General features: G+C 36.1%; 1 protein-coding gene across 3 annotated transcripts in view; it reads left to right on the top strand.

Moving 5' to 3' along the window:
- The window catches only part of LOC117021351 (phosphatidylinositol 3,4,5-trisphosphate 3-phosphatase TPTE2-like), a 38,943-nt gene that overhangs the window by 9,062 nt on the left and 10,572 nt on the right, over window positions 1-19,309 (top strand). For all 3 annotated transcript variants that reach the window (XM_033104393.1, XM_033104392.1, XM_033104391.1), the window contains 6 exons: window positions 2,588-2,648; window positions 3,460-3,541; window positions 3,647-3,735; window positions 11,024-11,085; window positions 12,588-12,668; window positions 16,218-16,323. In XM_033104393.1, coding sequence (XP_032960284.1) covers window positions 2,588-2,648; window positions 3,460-3,541; window positions 3,647-3,735; window positions 11,024-11,085; window positions 12,588-12,668; window positions 16,218-16,323 — 481 coding nt within the window. The remainder of the gene's footprint in view (window positions 1-2,587; window positions 2,649-3,459; window positions 3,542-3,646; window positions 3,736-11,023; window positions 11,086-12,587; window positions 12,669-16,217; window positions 16,324-19,309) is intronic.

Raw genomic sequence — 19,309 nt, 5'->3', positions numbered from 1 at the left:
TGTCTTTCATATCCGTGTGGCAATACTGTGGTTACCAATTTGTGTTTTCTAATCCCCTCACCTTCTCCCTCATTCCCAAACCCCTCCCATCTAGCAACCCTCAGGTTTTTCTCTATATCTCTGAAACTTTTGTGATTAGTTTGCTCATTTATTCTGATCTTTAGATTTCACATATAAGTGAGATCATATGGTATTTGTCCTTCTCTGTCTGACTTATTTCACTTAGCATAATGTTCTCTAGGTCCATCCATATCGTTGCAGATGGAAAGCTTTCATTCTTCTTTATGGCCAAGTAATATTCCATTGTATAAATTTACCACAGTTTCTTAATCCATTTGGGCATTTAAGTTGTTTCCATGTCTTGGCTGTTGTGACTAGTGCTGCAGTAAACATAGGGGTGCATATATTTTTTCAAATTAGCGTTTTGGATTTCTCTGGATAGATACCTAGGAGTGGAATTTCTGGTCATAAGGACGTTCCATTTCCAGTTTTTTGAGATACCTCCATACTGATTTCTATAGTGGCTGCACCAATCTGCAATCCCACCAACAGTACACAAGGGTTCCCCTTTCTCCACATCCTCACCAGCACTTGCTGTTTGTTAATTTATCGATGATAGCCATTCTGACCGGAGTGAGGAGTTATCTCATTGTGGTTTTATTTGCATGTCTCTCATGATTAATGAGGTTGAGCATTTTTTCATATGTCTGTTGGCTGAAGGTGATTTTAGAAGTCCCTGAAGTTTAACCATCCAGGTACATTAATTTTCCCATAAAAAAGCAAATACTGACTATCCTTATATGTGGATATACTAAAGAGGCTGCACATAAATTATCCACAGTGAAATATTTACTTTGTGAGAGAATGAAGGTTTATGGACAGTAGTCTAATGGTTTCATGATATTTCATTAGAGCTGTAATTAACCTCTAATGTTGGATATTTAGGTATCGTGATTATCAATAACACAGCAAAGAAGACATAAAGACACAGAGGCATAAAGCTTTTTCTAGATAGATTCCTAGGAGTGAAATTTTCTGGTTAAAGAGTATGAATATTTTTTAGGGTCCTTACTGTACATTGACTAATCCAAGGGATTGTAGCAACAATAAATCAAAGGTCTTATTTTCATGCCATATTTGTCAGCATTGGATTTTCTCATTAAAAAGGAAAGAGCTAATTTAATGAATGTTGTTTTGTTTCAGTGTTGTTTTGACTTCTTTATTTGTAAGGGTGAATATCTCTATGGAGGTTGTTAAATCAGTTGGATTTTCTCTTTTGTGAATTTATTTATGTCTTTGGCCTAGTTATCTATAGGATGATGGAGTATAATTTACATCATTGTTAATGAGTTATTAGTTTATATTAGTATAACTAGTTTATACATTGTAACACGTATAATCCTCATTCATTCAAAATCTTCTTCCCTGTTATTTGTTTGTTATACTGTGGCATTTTTAAAAATAGAAATTTAAAATTTTTATGAAGTCAAACCTAAATCTGTTGATCTTCCATTGGTTTAACACTTAGTTCTTCCTCATCCAAAGAACTTACTAATGTTCACTTAAATTCCTTAGAGGTATTTGTGGCTTTTTATATTTGATTCCTCAGTCCATCTGGATTTTATTTTGGTGTAAGGGATCCCATGAATTTTTGATGTATATAAGACTGTTTATCCTCTCTATTCTAGTACTATGCAGACTCAGAACGTTTATCTTTTTGACTTAGTATTTCCTGTTAATAAGGATAACCAATTTAACAAATTGATCACTTTGATACCTTGATTTTTCTCACTATTAAGCCAGTAAACATTGCTCTGAGGATACCATACTAATCAATTTTTGAAATTTTTTATAGCTATTTTTTTGGTTATACAGACACGTGTGTGTGTGTGTGTGTGTATGTTTCAAATGGATAAGTTTGCTGGAAATGTAGTAATGTGGTGATATTAACTGTATTTTAAATAATAATCACTATTGCTTATTTTACAAGTTATACGTGTATACACATTATATATATACATATATACACATACATACACATTCATTTTAGAAAATAAGAAAACACAGATGAACTAAAAAAAGTCTCCATATTGCCACCACTTATCTAAAATTTGATATAATGTGTTTATCTTTTTCTATCATGAGTACACACACACAACCATTCCATATATTTTTTTGCATTTGTTTATTTAAATAGTGCTTAGGTAGATTGTAGTATCCAGATCATTATCTAAAAGGCATATCTAATCGGAATTAGATATAGATAAGAACCATATATTAGTGTGAATTAATAATTCGGAACAAATTTACTTAAACTAGTTAACCATTTAATTTCCTTAAACCCTGTTTATTTATAGTAGAGATGAATCAGAGTAGTCAAGCATAACTTTGTGGGTTACTTGAAAACCATCAATGGATTAACTATGACTTGGAATGTACATAACCTCATACTCCTTGAATCTCCCCTAAAAGGTGCTAAGTGAGGGCCAAGTGAATAAAAGGTAATAACCATTTTAAGTTACTCCTAGAAAATAGGTTGTATTGGCACCGTGTGTATATGTAAGGTATGTGTGTCTGTCTTTCTTAGGAAGTTGTGCGGTTCCTGGATACCAAGCATGGAAACCACTATCAAGTCTACAATCTATGCAGTATGTACATGACTAGATATTTTGCTACTCTAGATAGAAAACAGATCATCGCACTTAAGAAGATGATTCAGTTTTTGTATTTCATTTACTCATAAGGATTTGGAGGTGGTGGTGCTGGGAAGGGACTTACAAAATCTCCATCTTGCACTGGCCCTATTTGGTAGGAAAAGATACCTCACCAGCACAAAGTGCCCTGTGAGGGAGGCAGGAGGCTAGCACGGAGGTGGAGACATTTTAGGAAGAGTCTACTCTAGTGGTATTAGGTTTAATAAAAAAAAAATTTTTCTTGCCAGCTTGTGTTTTGAAGATAATTCAACAAATGCATTCTCTAACCCACGAGGAATGGGGTGTGAGGAGAGCAGGGCCCTCCTCACACCCCAGAGGCATGGTAATAAAACGAAACCCTGCAGAACAGATTATGTTCCAGCTTACTACTCTGTCTCTCTCGAATTTTCCTCTTCCTATATATCAAATAAATATTTTCAGAAGGCAAGCATTTTTTGTTGGCCACATTTAGTTCTGCTCTGTGGTTTCTAAATACCCTACCATAATGTGATGAGTAGCCTGCTAGAAAATTAAAGTAAGACCTGTTAAACAAATCAAAATAAGTTAGACTTAGGTTCCCCAAGATGGACAAACCACTACTAACCTTATGTTTTTGAGAGCCTTAAATTTCGTTTAGTGTAGGAGGAGCCCATCACCTTTAAAGGTGATTAAGGAATTTCTAATAATAAAGTATAACTTACTATAACTTGATCACTTACTATGTTTATTAGGTATAGAGATATGACCTATGTATCATTTATTTTAGGTGAAAAAGCTTATGATCCTAAGTACTTCCATAATAGGGTCCATCAAATCAAGATTGATGATCACAATGTCCCCTCTCTGAGGTAAGTTTTATGCCAATTTCGTTGTCAGCAGAGGGCTAAATACATTGGGCTTGATTTTTGGGGGAAATATTTTAACTCAACCAAAAATCTTATGTTTGAAATCAGCGAGATGGTGGAATTTTCCAAGGAAGTATGTAAGTGGATGACGCAAGATGATGAAAACATCGTAGTGATTCACTGTAAAGGAGGCAAAGGTAAAAATATTTTTTTCCTTTTAGTTCTCTTTTTCTAAAGAAATTTGAAAAATATGTTAAAGTACAAGAACCAGCAGTATGTATACTGTTATTAATCCATATTAATAGTTAACATTTTTAAATATTAACTTCAAGACTGAAGGAAAACAAGAAAGAGGGAAGAGGGAGAGATGAGGGAAGGAAAGAAAACAGGCATAAAAGAACTGAGCATATTTTCCCTTCTTTATTGACTATTTGGGTTTTTTCGTTTTTGATTTGTCAAAATATCTGTCAAAATGCAAACTATGTTTAACTTTAGAAACTGTCAGAGCACTTTAATTTTATTTAAGACTTTTCTTGAACTTTGTAAGAAATATTAAGGTTAAGTGAGCCAACGGTGATGCTACTTCACAAACCAAAAATCATACTAAAATTTTTATAGTGTATTGATACAAAGAAGTTGATTTTGGTGGGGGTGAAATTTAAGTTGAGTTCGATTTTCTCATTCATATTTAGGTTTTTAATAATCATCTAAGCAAAATTCACAATTTTTGACAAAGTATTACATTTTTGGTAGACTGTAAAACAGTTTTTTATATTGAATTTCAGGAAAACACAACACTTTAAAACTGCCTTATATAACTGATAAGATATAACTTGATAAGATATATCAAGATATAACTTGATAAGAATCAAGTTTTCGTCTTATATGAAAATTAGTTTCAAGCCCATTAATAGTAGGCAAATTCTATTGTTAGTTCCACAGGTTGAAATATTCTGTATATATTGGCAAATTACAACACCATGGATAAATGGAGACTACAGAGGTTGAACCATATGGAACTGTCAGATTTTGACCATTTTTTCACTTACAAAAATGGCTATTTCACATGACTCAACCTATGATACCATATAGTGTAAATACTTGGCTTCAGTTTCCGTTTAGTTAAAACTAATTCATTGCTTGAAGGAAATCGTTCATTTCAAATTCTTTTTTTTGCTGAGGGAGGACTTATATTATTCTGTGTTCACATGTTTTTCGTTGATTTTCCTTTAGGATTGTTTGGAGGGCTGATATTCAACTGGTATGCACCAGAGCAGCATCTTTTTTTCAGGTTTTCGTTCAGTTTGGTTTTGCTCTCATTATTTGGTGCCTGCATGTTACCAGTAGTATGATAGTCAAAATATTTTATTATTGATTTATAGAATTTATTTAAATAATCTGGATGCTATTTTTTTGTTAGTAGTTTATATTGCAAATATCTTCTCCCACTGTTGTCTTTTAAGTTTGATTATGATTTATTTTGTCATATAGAAGTGTAATATGCATTGTGAAATTTATCAGTCTTTTTGTGTGTCATTCATGCTTTTCTGTCACATTTAAGAAATCGATCTGTCACTGAAGTAGTGAAGATATTCTACTTATAAAATATTAAAGTTTCATTTTTTACATTTTGCTCTTTAATCTAATTGGAATTTGGGAGGGAGGTGGTTTTTCCCCACATGGATAGATAATTGTCCTAACACCGTACGTTGCATGCCCATTTACTCTTCATTGACTTGTAATTCCTCCTCAGTCACATACCAAGTTTTCCTAAATGTTTGGAACTGTTTCTAAGTTCTCCATACAACAACACTATTATAATTTTTATAGCTTTATAATATATCTTGATAAAGACAGAATTATCTTGACTCTTATTACATTTAATTTTAGAATCATTTTGTCAAGTTCTACAATAAAATATGTTTAGGATTTTTAATGAACTGTGTTGAATTTATAGATTAATTTGAAAGAACTGACAGCTTTGCAATATTGTGTTGTCCTGAATATTTTTCTACTTATTTGAATCACCTTGTCTCTTTCAATAGTATTTTATACTTTTCTTCATGATGGTCTTACATATCTTTTGTTAAATTTATTCCTAGGCATATTGCTATTGCAAATGGAAACATTTTTCTGTTATATTTGGATTTTTTCCAGTTTCTACTATTATAAATAATGCTGCTATGAAATACATGTTTCTTGTTGCACAGGTGCCCACATTTCTATTGAGTATATGCCTTGGACTAAAATTGTTATGTTTTAGGGTAATGAATCTCAAACTTTAATAGATGATGTCATCTGTTTTCCAAAACTGTTGTACCAGTTTACTCTTCACTGGCAATGTATGAAAGTGCCATATTCCACGTCTGTACCAACACTTGGATTCTCAGTCCTTATTTTCAACCATTAGGTGGGTATGTACTTGTATCTCATGATGGCTTTCATTTATTATGCATTTCTATGATTACTAATAAGATTCAGAAAGTTTTCATGGGTTTATTAGCCACTTGTATATTCTTTTTTGTGAAGTATCTGTTTAATTTCCTTGTCCATTTTTCTACTGGATTATTTTTTTTCCAGTTGACTTGTAGTTGTTCTTTATCTATTCTGGATTTCAACTCTGTTATTTGTTATATGTATTACAAGAAACCTGTCTTCTCTGTGATTTTCCTTTTCTCTGTAATATCATTTTGTTAACAGAAATTCTTAGTTCTAACATAGTCAATGTACTATATCGTTCTTTCTTTTTGTAATGTCAGTGCTCTTGTGTTCTGATGAGTTTATAAAGATATCCTCCTATATTATATTATGAAGGTTCATTCCACTTAGAATTCATTTTTGTGTGTGATGTGAGGAAGGGGTTAAGTTTCACCTTTTTCCGTATGGCTACGCAATTGTTTCAGTACACTGATTGAAAAGACTTTCTTTTCTTTACTACTCTGTGACATAGGTCTGTTTCTGAACTTTCTGTTCTGCTCATTGCTCTTTCATCTGTCAGTGTGCTGTTTACACAACTATTTTACTTACCATAGCTTTCTAGTATTCCTAATTTCCTGTCAAAGGAATCTACCCATCTTGTTCCTCTTCATAATTGTTTGGGTTTTTTAAAGCCATCTACATTTCTATATAAATTTGGGAATCAGCTAGTCAAATTATACACACACACACACACGCACACACACACACGTTTGTTTGGAATTACACTGAATCTATAGATTGAGGAAAACTGAAATCTTTACGATACTGAATCTTCCATCCATGAATGGAGATATTGCCTCATTTAGTTAGGTCTTCTTCGGTCTCTCTTTATAATGTTTATTTCATTTTCTGCATGGAAAACTTGTATATTTTTGGTTAGATTTATTCCTAGATATTTTTGATACCATTATAAATTATATGCCTTAAAATTTTTTATTTTCTGAATATTTTTGTTGTTGCTCTAAATGCAATTAACCTTGCTATTAGCAACTTCACTAAACTCTTATTAATTTTACTAATTTATCTGTAAATTCTTTTGACTTTTATGGTAAACAATTATATCATGTAAAAATAATGAACTGTATATTTTCCTTTTCAATTCTTTTTTTCCCTAGCACTGGTTAGACCATTCGGTACAGTGTGGAGTTAGAAGTGGTTAAGCAATCATCCTTGTTCTGTTCCTGCTCTCAAAGGAAAAGCTTTCAACGTCTCACCAATTACTTTAAGGATTTTGTGTGTGTGTGTGTGTGTGTGTGTGTGTGTGTGTGTGTGTGTGTGTGTGTGTTTTAGGTTTTCCTTATCAGATTAAGAAATTCCTTTAATTAGCTAAGAGGTTTTTTTTTTATCATGAATGGATGTTGAATTTTATCAGAAGCATTTTCTGAGTCTTTAAGATGATAATATGATTTTCTCCTTTATTCTATTCATCTGATTGATTACAGTGATTGATTATCAAATGGTAAACCAACCTTGTATTCCTGGAATAAACACAATGTTGTTGCGCATAGTTTTTAATAAATTGCTGGATTCTGTTTCTTTATATTTCTTTAAGGATTTTTTTAATCCATGTCATGAGTAAGGTTAGCTATTATTTTCTTTTCTCATAATATTCCTTTCAAATTTTGCTTCATAAATCAAAATAGGTTATGTTTCCTCTTTTTTTAATTCTCTCGATGAATTCATGTAAGTTGACATTTTTTTCCCCTTAAATATAAGGTGGAATTCACTAATGAAGCCACACTGGCCTCAGTGTGGGAATTGGCTTCAGTTTCTCTGTAGGGAAGTTTTTAAATTATGGTTCAGTTTTATTAGATGTAGGATTATTTATAATTTTATTTCTTCTGCCTATTTTGGTAGGGTGTATTTTTCCAAGCATTCACCCATTTTCTCTAAATTTTCAAATGTCTTGGCATCAAATTGTTCAAAATATTATCTTAGTCTAATATCTACAGTAGTATTTTCTTTTTTATTCCTTACATTACTTTTGTGGTTCTCTCTCTCTCTCTCTCTCTCTCTCTCTCTCTCTCTCTCTCTCTCTCTCGATAGTCTCACCAGGGATTTATCAATTTTATTAGTCCTTTCAAAGTACCTCTTTTTTTGGCTTTACTGATCATCTCTATTGTTTGTTTTCTGTTTCATGAATCACTATTATCTTTAGTGTTTCCTTTCTTCCACTTTCTTTGGTTTAATTTGTTGTTCTTTTCCTAATTTCTTGAGATAGATGACTAACTCATATATTTTTAAACTTTTTCTTTTCTATTTGGCATTTAAAGCTATAAATTTCCCTCTAAGAATTACAAAAACTTCATCCCACAAGTTTTTATATGTAGTGTTTTCATTTTTATTTAGTTCAAAATATTTTCTAATTTCCAGTGTTCTTGTTTCTTTGACAAATGGGTTATGTAGGAGTATACTTTCTTATTTTCAAACATATGAGGATTTTGTAATTATCTTTTAGTTATTGATTTCTGGTTGTATTGCATTGTAGTCAGAGAACATATTACATATTTTTTTCAGTTCTTTTGAAATTTGTTTAGACTTGTTTTATGGCCCAGAATTTGGTCAATTTTATCAAATGTTTTCTATGCACTTGAAAAGAAAATGTATCATGCATTGTTGTGAAAAATGTTCTAATTGTGTCCATTAGGTCATTGGTTAATTGTTTTATTCGAATCTTCTATGTCCTTACTGATCTTTTCTTTTGGTTTGATTGAATTTTTTACAATATAATTCCTTTCTCCCACCTACTACCATTAACTTGGAAGTCATATACTTGTTTTATATACCTTTTGTAATTACTTTAGAGATTTCAACCTGCATCCTTGATTTAGCTATTGATTTTTTTTTTTTATGTTGACCTTGTATCTAGCAAGCTTCCTGAACTCTTACAGTTGGTTTTAGTAGTTGGTCTATAGATTTACTTGAATTTTCCTATTCTGCAAATAATTAAAGTTTGTTTCTTCTGTTCTTATCTCTAAATATTTTGTTTCTTTTTTTCTTACTATACTGTTTAAGTCCTGTAATAATGCTAAATAGAAGCAGGGAGTAGTGGACATCTTTGTTTAGTTCTTGACATTAGAGGAAATACTATCAACATTTCATCATTAATATGATGTACCTGGTAGCTATTTTAGTAGAGTCCCTTCATCAAGTTAAGGAAGTTTCCTACTTCTCTTTAATTTTTAAAATTATGAATATATACTGAATTTTAGTGAATGCCTTTTCCTGCATTTATTGAGATGATTGCAAACTATCTTTTTTATCTGTGAATATTCCCTCTATAAACTCACCTATTGGTAGCCATTGGCATGTTGAAAAATTGCAGCTAATAAGCTTTTCTTTAGTATGCCTATATGTTTCTGCTTCCACCAGTGTCTGCCAGTTCCACTTGCTATTATACTTATGTCAAATAATCAAGTATTATGTAGATCTGTAGAATGTCAGGGCGAACAGAAAGAGTTATAGTTTTATGAAACCTAAGTTGGATGTTTCAAGAAGGTTCAATGAAGTTGAGTGGCTACAACCAAAACTGCAGCTGACTTAAATGCAAGTAAGACTAATGAAAAACACTGGGAGAAAAATACCAGTAGTAAAATCTAGAAGGATTCTGTACCTAGGTTGCTTTAAAGAACCTGAAACTAGAAATTATAGGTGATGCAATGGTTTATACCATGGGCCTGCACTTTCCAAGAAAGAACTCCAACTCGGGGGTAGAGGGAAGGGGGGCTCATACTTAAAAAGTTAAAACCTTTGTCCAACATCAGAAATTCAGTGAACAAATGTACACTTATGTTTTAAGTTAAAATAAAATGTTAAATCATTTTTATGATTTCCTGCCGTACCTGACTTGACTGGATGAGAGGACATCTACTGTGTCTGTGGTTGTACGTATTCACAACCACAAGGATATGAGTCTGCAAAAGTGTTTTCAAATGGGAAAATATCAGAATTATAGAGATGCAGAGATGTCCTCCAAAACTGACATGTTAATAGTCTATACAACTGAGCCAGTTTGTTAATGGTCAGTAGCCTCTTTAGCAAGAAACTTATTTATCATAGCACGGGATGGTACAAAGTCCTTTTTGGAAGTCCTTGGCTTAGAATAGTGGTTTTCAAACTATGGGTTGTAAAATAAGTTTAGTAGATATAAAAAAAATGGTAGAATAGAAAATAGGGTTCATATCAAGTTTAAAGGAGATGTTTGGAATTACGTAAAATAAGTTCAGCATATACTGGTAAGACAAAAGCTACAGATCATTGTAGAGATTTTAAAAAAGCAACATATTTTTAATGCAAATTTTGTATGGCAGAGCAAAAATGTAAATTGGAATAAAACATAAGAGACTTTGAGGATAAAATGACGTGAAATCAAGGGTTTGCTTTAAAATGCTGTAGAAGAAAGAGAAGGAGAGAGGAAGAAAGTAGGACAGAGAGAGGGAAAAAAGGAGGGAAGAAGAGAGAGAAGTTAAACAAGTATTATACAACTATATAATATGATTATTATAGAATCTGGGGAACAGGTACATGGGGGTTTGTTATACTGTTCTCTACTTTCATATACATTTTGTAATACACTTAAAAACTAAAATGTAACGAATAATGGGTATTGCAAACACTAAATGGTGTTTTGGGTTCTAGCCATGTTCTTTTATTGATGTTAGTTAGAAAACCAGGGTGTGTAATCAGTTCTTAGCTGGTGAGTTGCTCTTTAGCATTAGAGTCCTAGAGCAAAGGTGATTGCCTCTGCCCACAACTGCAATCCCCAGCAGAAGTGATTCAAGAACAGTGTACAGGAGTGCATGCGCACTCAGGCCCGTGGTGAGGAAGAATTCCGGTGGACCCTTGGAGGAGTGAAACAGCTGTGACTGTTTCTGAATTGAAATTTTCTGAACAAGCACTTTAGGGTTGAAAGAAAATCAATCCAAAAAGAACTGTGAATATTTCTGAGTACTTATGCCAAGTACTACCACGAACAACGGTTCTGAACTAACTTCTTTCCTTTTCTAGGAAGAACTGGAACTATGGTTTGTGCCTGCCTTATTGCCAGTGAAATATTTTTAACTGCAGAGGTATGAAAGTTCCTACAAACTTTGTCTTAGATTGATTTAATTTGTTTTGAAACGTCACTGGTAGGATAAGATGATTCTTTGTGGCATGGTACTTAATGAAATTACAATTGGATAGGCTGTTATTAGAAATTCTGGTTTTAATACTTCCTTATTTAAGTTGTGTTAGTGGGTGACCTCAGTACCTCTTACTCTGGGGCAGAACTAGGACAAGGTCAGTGAGACCCTCACCTTGGGCATACATTTAAGAAAATGCCAAAAATTTTGTAATTAATATAAGATAAATAATATTCTAATGCAATATTTTTAAAAAACAAAATTAATGCAAAAAAAATCCATGACATATACAATGTCAACATTTTAAATAAAGACAGTACCCAATAGGGGCAAGATTAAGGTGAGGTGAATAAGACGAAATTATACAAGTGCAAAAACACTCAGTGATTAAGATGCTTCATCTGTCTTACCTAGTCCAGCCCTGCTCATACTCCCACCAATTATGGGACTTCCTCCTTTCTCACAAGAATAATATCAAAATTGATTAGGTAAGTTCTCTAAAAGACCTTGAACATCCTTATATGTGCTAGGTAGATAAAAGGTAGCATTTTCCAACTCAGAACAAAGTCTCTCCTAAATGTTACTATCTTAGCATAGTCAATATCTGTGGGGTCTATGCCCTCTGGAAACTTCTGAGAAGACAGGGTGGGCTGTTTCTATTTCTTCAAGCAGGGGTCTCAGTCTTTTATTCTGCCATGATCTTGCTGAGAAGTTACCTCTGAGAGGACACACTCCCAGTAGCTCTGCTCCTCGCCTGGCCTACAGTTAAGAGAAACTGGAGGTTGAGACCAGTGCCCAACACACCAATTCCACCATCTTCTCTTTTTCTAATTTGAGACACGCAAGTTATGAAAATGGACATTCTAGGGCAATGTTTTTCAAACTATGGATCACAATCTATCAGAGAGGTGTAAAATCAGCTTATTGGGTCGTGCCTAGTATTATTTTTTTTTCTCATAAAATGGAATAGGTTAGAAAATATCAAGAGGTAAGTATCGTTTTGTGAAACTGTGTTTCCATTGTGTGTGTGTGTATCTCCTAGGTGTATTCACGTGGATTGTAGCTGTAAAAATAAAAAGTTTGAGAGCCATTGATCTCTGGGGCCTTAGGCCGAGAGCCAGAGGCCTGCGCCCCAGGCCTGTGCTGTCTCTCACTGGCTGCATACGTTTCTGTGACAGGGCACTTGGTTTTCCTTGGGTCTCAGTCTTCTCCACTTGTAAAATGGAAAGGTAGGAAGAAGGACCAGATGATCTCTGAGATCTTTCTAGCCCTAAAATTCCACGTCTTTATGGATTTTTGATGTGGCTTTGTTAATTTTGTTTTTTTGGGTAGCGTCTGCCCAAAGACCACTGACTTAGGAAGCAAATGTGCCCTTAGAAACGTTAAGAATACTTTCCAGGAGAGGAAAGTGCAGGTGGACCATGATTGGATTGTCCCCATTTCTATAGGACAGCCTTCGTTATTTTGGAGAACAACGAACAGATAAAACCACCAGTAGTAAATTCCAGGGAGTAGAAACTCCTTCTCAGGTACGTGTTCTTTTTAAAAAGAGGGGTCCTCTGGGGAGTTGGGTTAAGATCGACACCTATTATTTGGTTTTATTTTAGACTTTTCTCCTTTGGTGATCAGTCAGCAGCCCTTGGGACCTTGATCCTTCCCAGAGACTGAGAGCCACACTTCAGGGGCTGCCTGAGCGTTGCAAGCATTGGGTTCTCCCCAGAGCATCCTGCCTTCCATTTTGTATTGGTTATTGTTTACAGACTTCAGGAGTAGATTCCCTTCCCAAAGCAGGAAGATCCAGTTCCTAAGACTCCAGACACCTGAAGACTATCTGAAGTCACCAGCCATGTATTTCCCGTAGAGAGGAACTGAGTCCTTCACAACCCCTGACTAGGGCAGTTCAGCAGCCCTTACAGAATGGCGTGTGTGTGTGTGTGTGTGTGAGAGAGAGAGAGAGAGAGAGAGAGAGAGAGAGAGAGAGAGAGAGAGAGATGTGAGGTGGGGACTATATTTTGAAAGAGAAAGAAAAGGGGAAATTAACATATTTCAAAAACCTATTCAATACTATACACTATTATATTGCATTTGTACATGTATTATCTCATTTAATACTTATGTAACCCATGTGAAATATATGGTATTTCCCTAGTTTTTCCTTTAAAAACGTTTTATTATGGAATATTTCAAACATAAAAAGTTGAGACAATCATACAGTGAATCCCCATATACTCATCACACTGCTTCAACAATCACTTCATCATGTGGCCGACCCTGTTTCACCCATTCCCTCCCCATTCTTCTCTCTCTCTCTCTCTCTCTCTCTCTCTCTCTCTCTCTCTCTCTCTCCCTCTCTGACCTTTCTTTCTCTAAACCTGGATTATTTTGAAGAAAATCCCAGCCATCAGATCATTCTAACCCACAAGTATTTTAGTATTGACATCTAACATAAAGACTCTTGAAAACACCTTAAAACCATTTATCATATCTAAAAATACGATGATAATATCTTAATACTATCAAATGTCTAGTCCATGTTTAAATTTCCATAATTATCTTAAAATCTTTTTAAAATTTAGTTTGTTTCAATCAAGATCCGAACAAGGGCCACACGTTTCATTTGGTTGCTGTATCTCTTAAGTTTCTTGTAGTTTATAGGTTTCCCACCTCTCTTTTTTATTTCTTATAATTTTTTTATAGCAAAAACCAGGACATTCATCCTATACAGGTTACAACATTCTAGACTTTGTTAAACCATGTTAAGGGTTTTACATTCATTATCTCATTTAATATTTTCAATAACTCTATGAGTGGATACCATTTTGATTCCCATTTTACAGATTGGGAAATGGAGGCTCAGGGAAATGAACTTTTTAAACCAAGAGCTCAAATCCAGATTTGTCAGACTCTGAAGGGGAAATTAACATATTTCAAAAACCTATTCAATACCAGATACTATTATACACTATTATATTGCACTTGTACATATATTATCTCATTTAATACTTATATAACCCATGTGAACTATTTGCCATCCTGTGCACAGCTTCTCATCTATATTACCCCTCAAACTGAAGTGAGAACTAATTGGCAATTCTTAAGTAGAATGGATGTGGCTGTGAATGAAAGTTTCCTTTGGGTGAAGTGACGTGAGCTGAATTGACACCTTTGGCCTTGTTAGCAGAACACTGTACCTGCTGGCTCCAGACATTTAGTTTGGGGAAAAAAGGAACTCAGCCTTATCCCCTGAAACTTTTCTGCCATACCCATGCAAAAACAAAACAAAAAAAAAAACAACAAAAATAAACGATAAAAAAGATAGCCATAAGCCATAAGTTAAAAATCTCACATGAACTTACGGAAGCCCAGCTCAGCTCTAATCATGCCATTTCCATGCTCAGAATCCATAATGGCTTCTGATTCCCAGCGGCAACAGGTATAAATGTTTTAACCTGGCACTCAAGATCTCTGGTTTGATTTTTCCATTTCTTCCACTATGTGCATTCACGTATCCCCAACTCAAACTGACTTGGACTGTTTGCTGTTTCCCAGCCTGTCAGCACTTTACACTTACCTGCCATTGCTTCCCTGGGCCTCTTTCCCTGGGATCCCTTTCCTTTCCCAGCCTGCATTTGCCTTCTCTACAGTTCTTCTAGCCTTTGTGTTTCTTTTAGGGACTAAGTTACTTTACATTATTCTCTAGCTATACGCAGTGGTGACTTCTCTATCCCTTTTGCAGGCAAGGCCCGTGTGTCTCTTTGTAGCAAGTGCTTACTGAAAACCGGGGGTGTCAAAAAAATGTATACACATGACTTGGATTCATCTTTTGTTATCAGTATATATTGAGTATTACAATTTTAATCCAGTTTTTTCCTTCCTTAAAAAGTGTATTTTTTTGTTGGCACCCGCTGTATAAGTTGGTTCTGTTAACTGCTGCTACAGGCCCCTGTTGTTGTAGGCAGTAGGAGAAGAGAGTGACAGCCAAGCCACTTGACGGCTATGGTGGGTTAGAAGCCATAAGTGGAAGGTAGAGAATCCGGGGGTGGGAGCGAAGGGGGTGTTAGATGTGACGCATTCAGACACTCCTTGTACAGCTTCCCTTCCCCATTTCTTCTGCAGTCGTGCGCAGTTTCTCTAACTTTAGTCCAGAACTGGCATCCCCAAGGCTACAACAGAATCTCTTCCGATTCACTGAGATAGCAGAGCAGGGACTCAGCCCCAAGTTGGAGAGCTGTATTGGCAAGTCCCCAGGACAGAGTTCCTTTTGCGTGGGGTGGCAATTCTCAGATATCATCCCATGATGACCCTGTACTGCTAGCCATTCTCTGTGGACTACATTTCATCCACCCCTGAGTTAAGAACTTGCACGAGCCTTTCTCTTTTCTGGCCCTTTCCAGTGGAAGATATGGCAGTTAATTTTATTAACACTTCCTGAAGGGTGGGGAAGAGTCTGTGAACGTTTAAGTCCAGTTGATTCAGTACCAGAACTCTTCAAGAAGAACAAGCAGCTTGCCATAGGAGAAGGGCTGGGCTAAGAGAATTCCCGGGGCCTCCTTGCAAAAATAGAACTGGGGAAACGGAAAGTGAAGAAACTCTACCTGGCAGAGACAAGAGAAGAATATGTGTTTACCATTGGCCTATGGAGGTCTTCGTCTTTAGTTTTTATATCTGCCATACTCTCATGCCTAGGAGGCTTCTGGCCACCAAACCACGAACCTTCCTCTAACTCAGTCGCAACTAAGCTTCCACCCTCAGATTTGTTCCTAGTTGCAGTTACCTGCATCTTGCTGTGACGTTGTAGCTGTTTTGTTGGTTCTGGTTCACTGCTGTGTCCATCATAGCAGCCTGGTTACCAACACCTGGCTCCTTTCTGGTTACTTCCCCACAGCATTTTTTTTCTAAGGTAGATATTCAGTCATGAGGCAACATCCATAAAAATGCCTAGTTATATATAATGGCACTCAATAAATGTTTCCTTAATTAATTACTCTCCTTACATTCTAAGTAAAAAAAAAAAAATCAGAAATTCTGATTGTAGACTTTTCATCTCCGCTTAACTTTAGTTTTCTTTTGTTTTCCAGAGTAGATATGTTAGATATTTTGCAGATGTGAAAAATATCTACAACTGGAGTCTCCCTCCGAGAAAAATACTGACGATAGATAAAATTGTTATTCATTCAATTCATGGTAAGTGCTTTATGTGTTATTGGAGAATTGGGCAGGAGGGCCCATGTTCTGACTGTTTGGGAGAGTTTTGCTCATAGTTATATATACAGACAATGCCAACTCACGCCTGTCTTGTCGCACCTCCTCACATAGGAACCCGTCCCCCTGGAATTGCCATCAGCCCAGTGGTGCTGTGGCTGTATTGCCAACCCTTATACGTCTTCTCTTTTCCTTCCCCATCACCAATTTGGGGGCTCTATCCCCTTCCCTTTTCTCCTGTTCTCACTGATGTGCTGGCCTCAGTCAGGTGGACTTCCTGGAGACCACTTCTTCCTCTAGTGCGGGGTTCGTCTTGGAAGAGGCGTCCCTGTGTCATTTTTTCACCAACACCTTTCAGAAACCCTTTCTTTCTCCTCACCCTAGTCTCTCCCTTTCCCTTCCCTCCATCTGTAGCTCCCTCGCCTTCAGCAACTCCATCGGGATGTCTTACACCCCAACTGCAGGTGAACTTTCTTGCCACAATTTTTTTTTTTTATAAATAACTTCCGAGTACTTGCCAGGCCCCATGCTAGTGTTTCTCTGCCCTAAGGAGGCCCTGGCTGGTAAGCAGAGGAGAGGAATGAGTACATAGATAAAGAGCTGACCGTGGAGTTGGGGGCACACAGAGGCTGGGTCAGGGGGACAGCGCTTAGGTCTTCCTTACCTAAATCTACACGAACACGGAAAGCGTTGGGAAAAAACCTGGGCTCTGTGCTGTGTGTTTCAACCCCCTATTACCAATTATTACCATGAATACAAACCCTTATAAACTTTAAAAGAGCTGACTGTTTTCCTGCTTCGGGAATGTAAGCGAAGAGACTGGGGTCCACCATCAACCAAGGAGGCAGGAAAACTCGTCAGGTCATCCATCTGTGGGATTGACAGAAAAAAAGAAGTGGCAGGGAGAGGATCTAGCCTAAAGTCCCATGTTTCTATTTCTTTATCACCCACCTCACTTCCCGCACAGCTCTCCCTTAGGGGCGGTGGGAAAGCAGGGACTTGTCAGTGTGGAGGGAATTGGGCCTCATCGTCCCTTTTCCATGGAGCAGGCTTCTGATTCCTTAAAACAGAAGCCAGACTGTTGACCATGAGATGGTGTAGAATGCTGGGCCTCTCACAGGGTGGCCATGGTGCCAGGGTGCCAAGTGTGTTTGGCCTTCTGAGGAGTCACACAAAATAACATCTAAACATGCATTTTTTTTTAACAATTCTTCCAATTACTCAGAAAGAAAAGAGTCATTTAATATATATATATATATATCTAAAAGTTGCATAGTCAGAAAATAAATTAAAATTGTTTGTTAAAATATAAAAGTGCTCTTTACAGTTTATTCACATAGCCCCCCGCCCCCATACACACACACAACAATATTGTCACCACCTTTTGTTGGTGTTGAGGAATTTTAATGGATTACCACAAACAAATTATACAGGTTTGTAGGTTCAGAAAACAACTTTAACCCGGTAGCATTGCCTCTGTGGGAAATTTTGGTCTAGATTTCCAAACAAACATTGTTCAGGCAGACCATTGAAACACAGCCTGTTGTGGCAAGAGGCTGCCTGTGTATATAAATGAACAACTGTTTGTGAAAAGGCTTTGGAGATGGCAGAGTCCTCTACAAAGGCCACCACGACTGTGTCATGGGATGTGTGGGAATTAGAGGGACAGGGTTATAGGGTAGCCTAATGGGACTCCAGTTCTTGTCAGACCTCCCCAGGATAGAGCCAGGCTTGTCCAACAGGTGGAACAGGTAGGGGACAGCAGAGCCTTGCTCCCCTTCTTTTCCCCACTCAGTGGGGCCAGGGCTGGACCACTTTATTCTGTAGTGACGGAGGCAACATAGTCAGCTGTTGGAGGAGGTTCTTCCCCTCAGAAAGTTAAACCCAACTACAAAACCCACTCAGTGGTGTGAGAGCCTGTATTGTACCTGAATTTATCCTCTGCCTCCATTTCCTCTTTATTAACCATGGGAATAACAGTATCTATACAAAGCTCTGTGAGTATTAAACTATTCCAAACTGGCAAATAGGCATTTGGTCTAATGGAGTTTTAATGCATTTCTCTAATATGAACAATGAGGTTAGGAATAGAAATAGTTTCTCAAAATTCTAAGCTTCATAATGTTTTTTAAAAGTTATAGAATTTCATGTGTTGTCTCAGTCTTAAGACTCTGACTTCTCTCTTAATATTTTAAATTTTATTTAAACTCTGTGGAGTTTAAAGGGAAGGCACAGATCTGAACAACAACAGAGCTCACCCAAATTTATAAGTATTACAGGTGAAACCTGGTGGAGAGCTTCATGGGTTTGGTTTCCTAGTCTCAGGCCAACATAAAATAGAAGATTTTAATAAGTCCAGTTCGAGATTGTTCATGAAAACTTTCAGATAGAAGTTGTGACCTTAGTAGCTGTTCAGTACAGTGTGGGTCCAGGCTTGCAGAGCAAACTTAAGAAGGCCTACATGGCAAGTTAAAATTCTCACTGCACCCATGTAAATACTCAGGCCAAACCTAATGACACCGGCCTTCTTTTGGCATACGAATAATCTTCCTTTGAGATCGTTATGATCACAACAGAAAGGGGATGGGGAGACTGCCAGAAAAAAGTCTTTGAAACGGGCAAGACTTTGAAACTGGCAATATCTTATCTAGTGTACCTTCCACGGTTCTCTCTGCCTGTCATAGCTGTTAAGCTATTTTACAACACTGTAAGTTGCAGAAAATTGATGATAATGCAAATAATTTTTGTACACAGAAATGCAAATTAGTTGTATCTGAGGAATGTAATTGCTGTTTGTAAATTCATTTGGTCATTCCTTATCTGCCTATAAACGTGCAGTACTTTGAACTAGTTATAATATTTTACTGGTTCCATATTAATGAACAAAATCTTTGACGTGTTAAAAAATGCAAAGTACAGGATGGTGCAATGGTATGCAACAATTTTTGTAAAACAAAAGGGGGAAATA

Source organism: Rhinolophus ferrumequinum, chromosome 4 (assembly GCF_004115265.2).
Source record: "Rhinolophus ferrumequinum isolate MPI-CBG mRhiFer1 chromosome 4, mRhiFer1_v1.p, whole genome shotgun sequence".
In the NCBI taxonomy this organism is placed as follows: domain Eukaryota; kingdom Metazoa; phylum Chordata; class Mammalia; order Chiroptera; family Rhinolophidae; genus Rhinolophus; species Rhinolophus ferrumequinum.
Note: the sequence above shows the minus strand (reverse complement) of the source record. Positions and strands in the feature narration are given on the sequence as shown.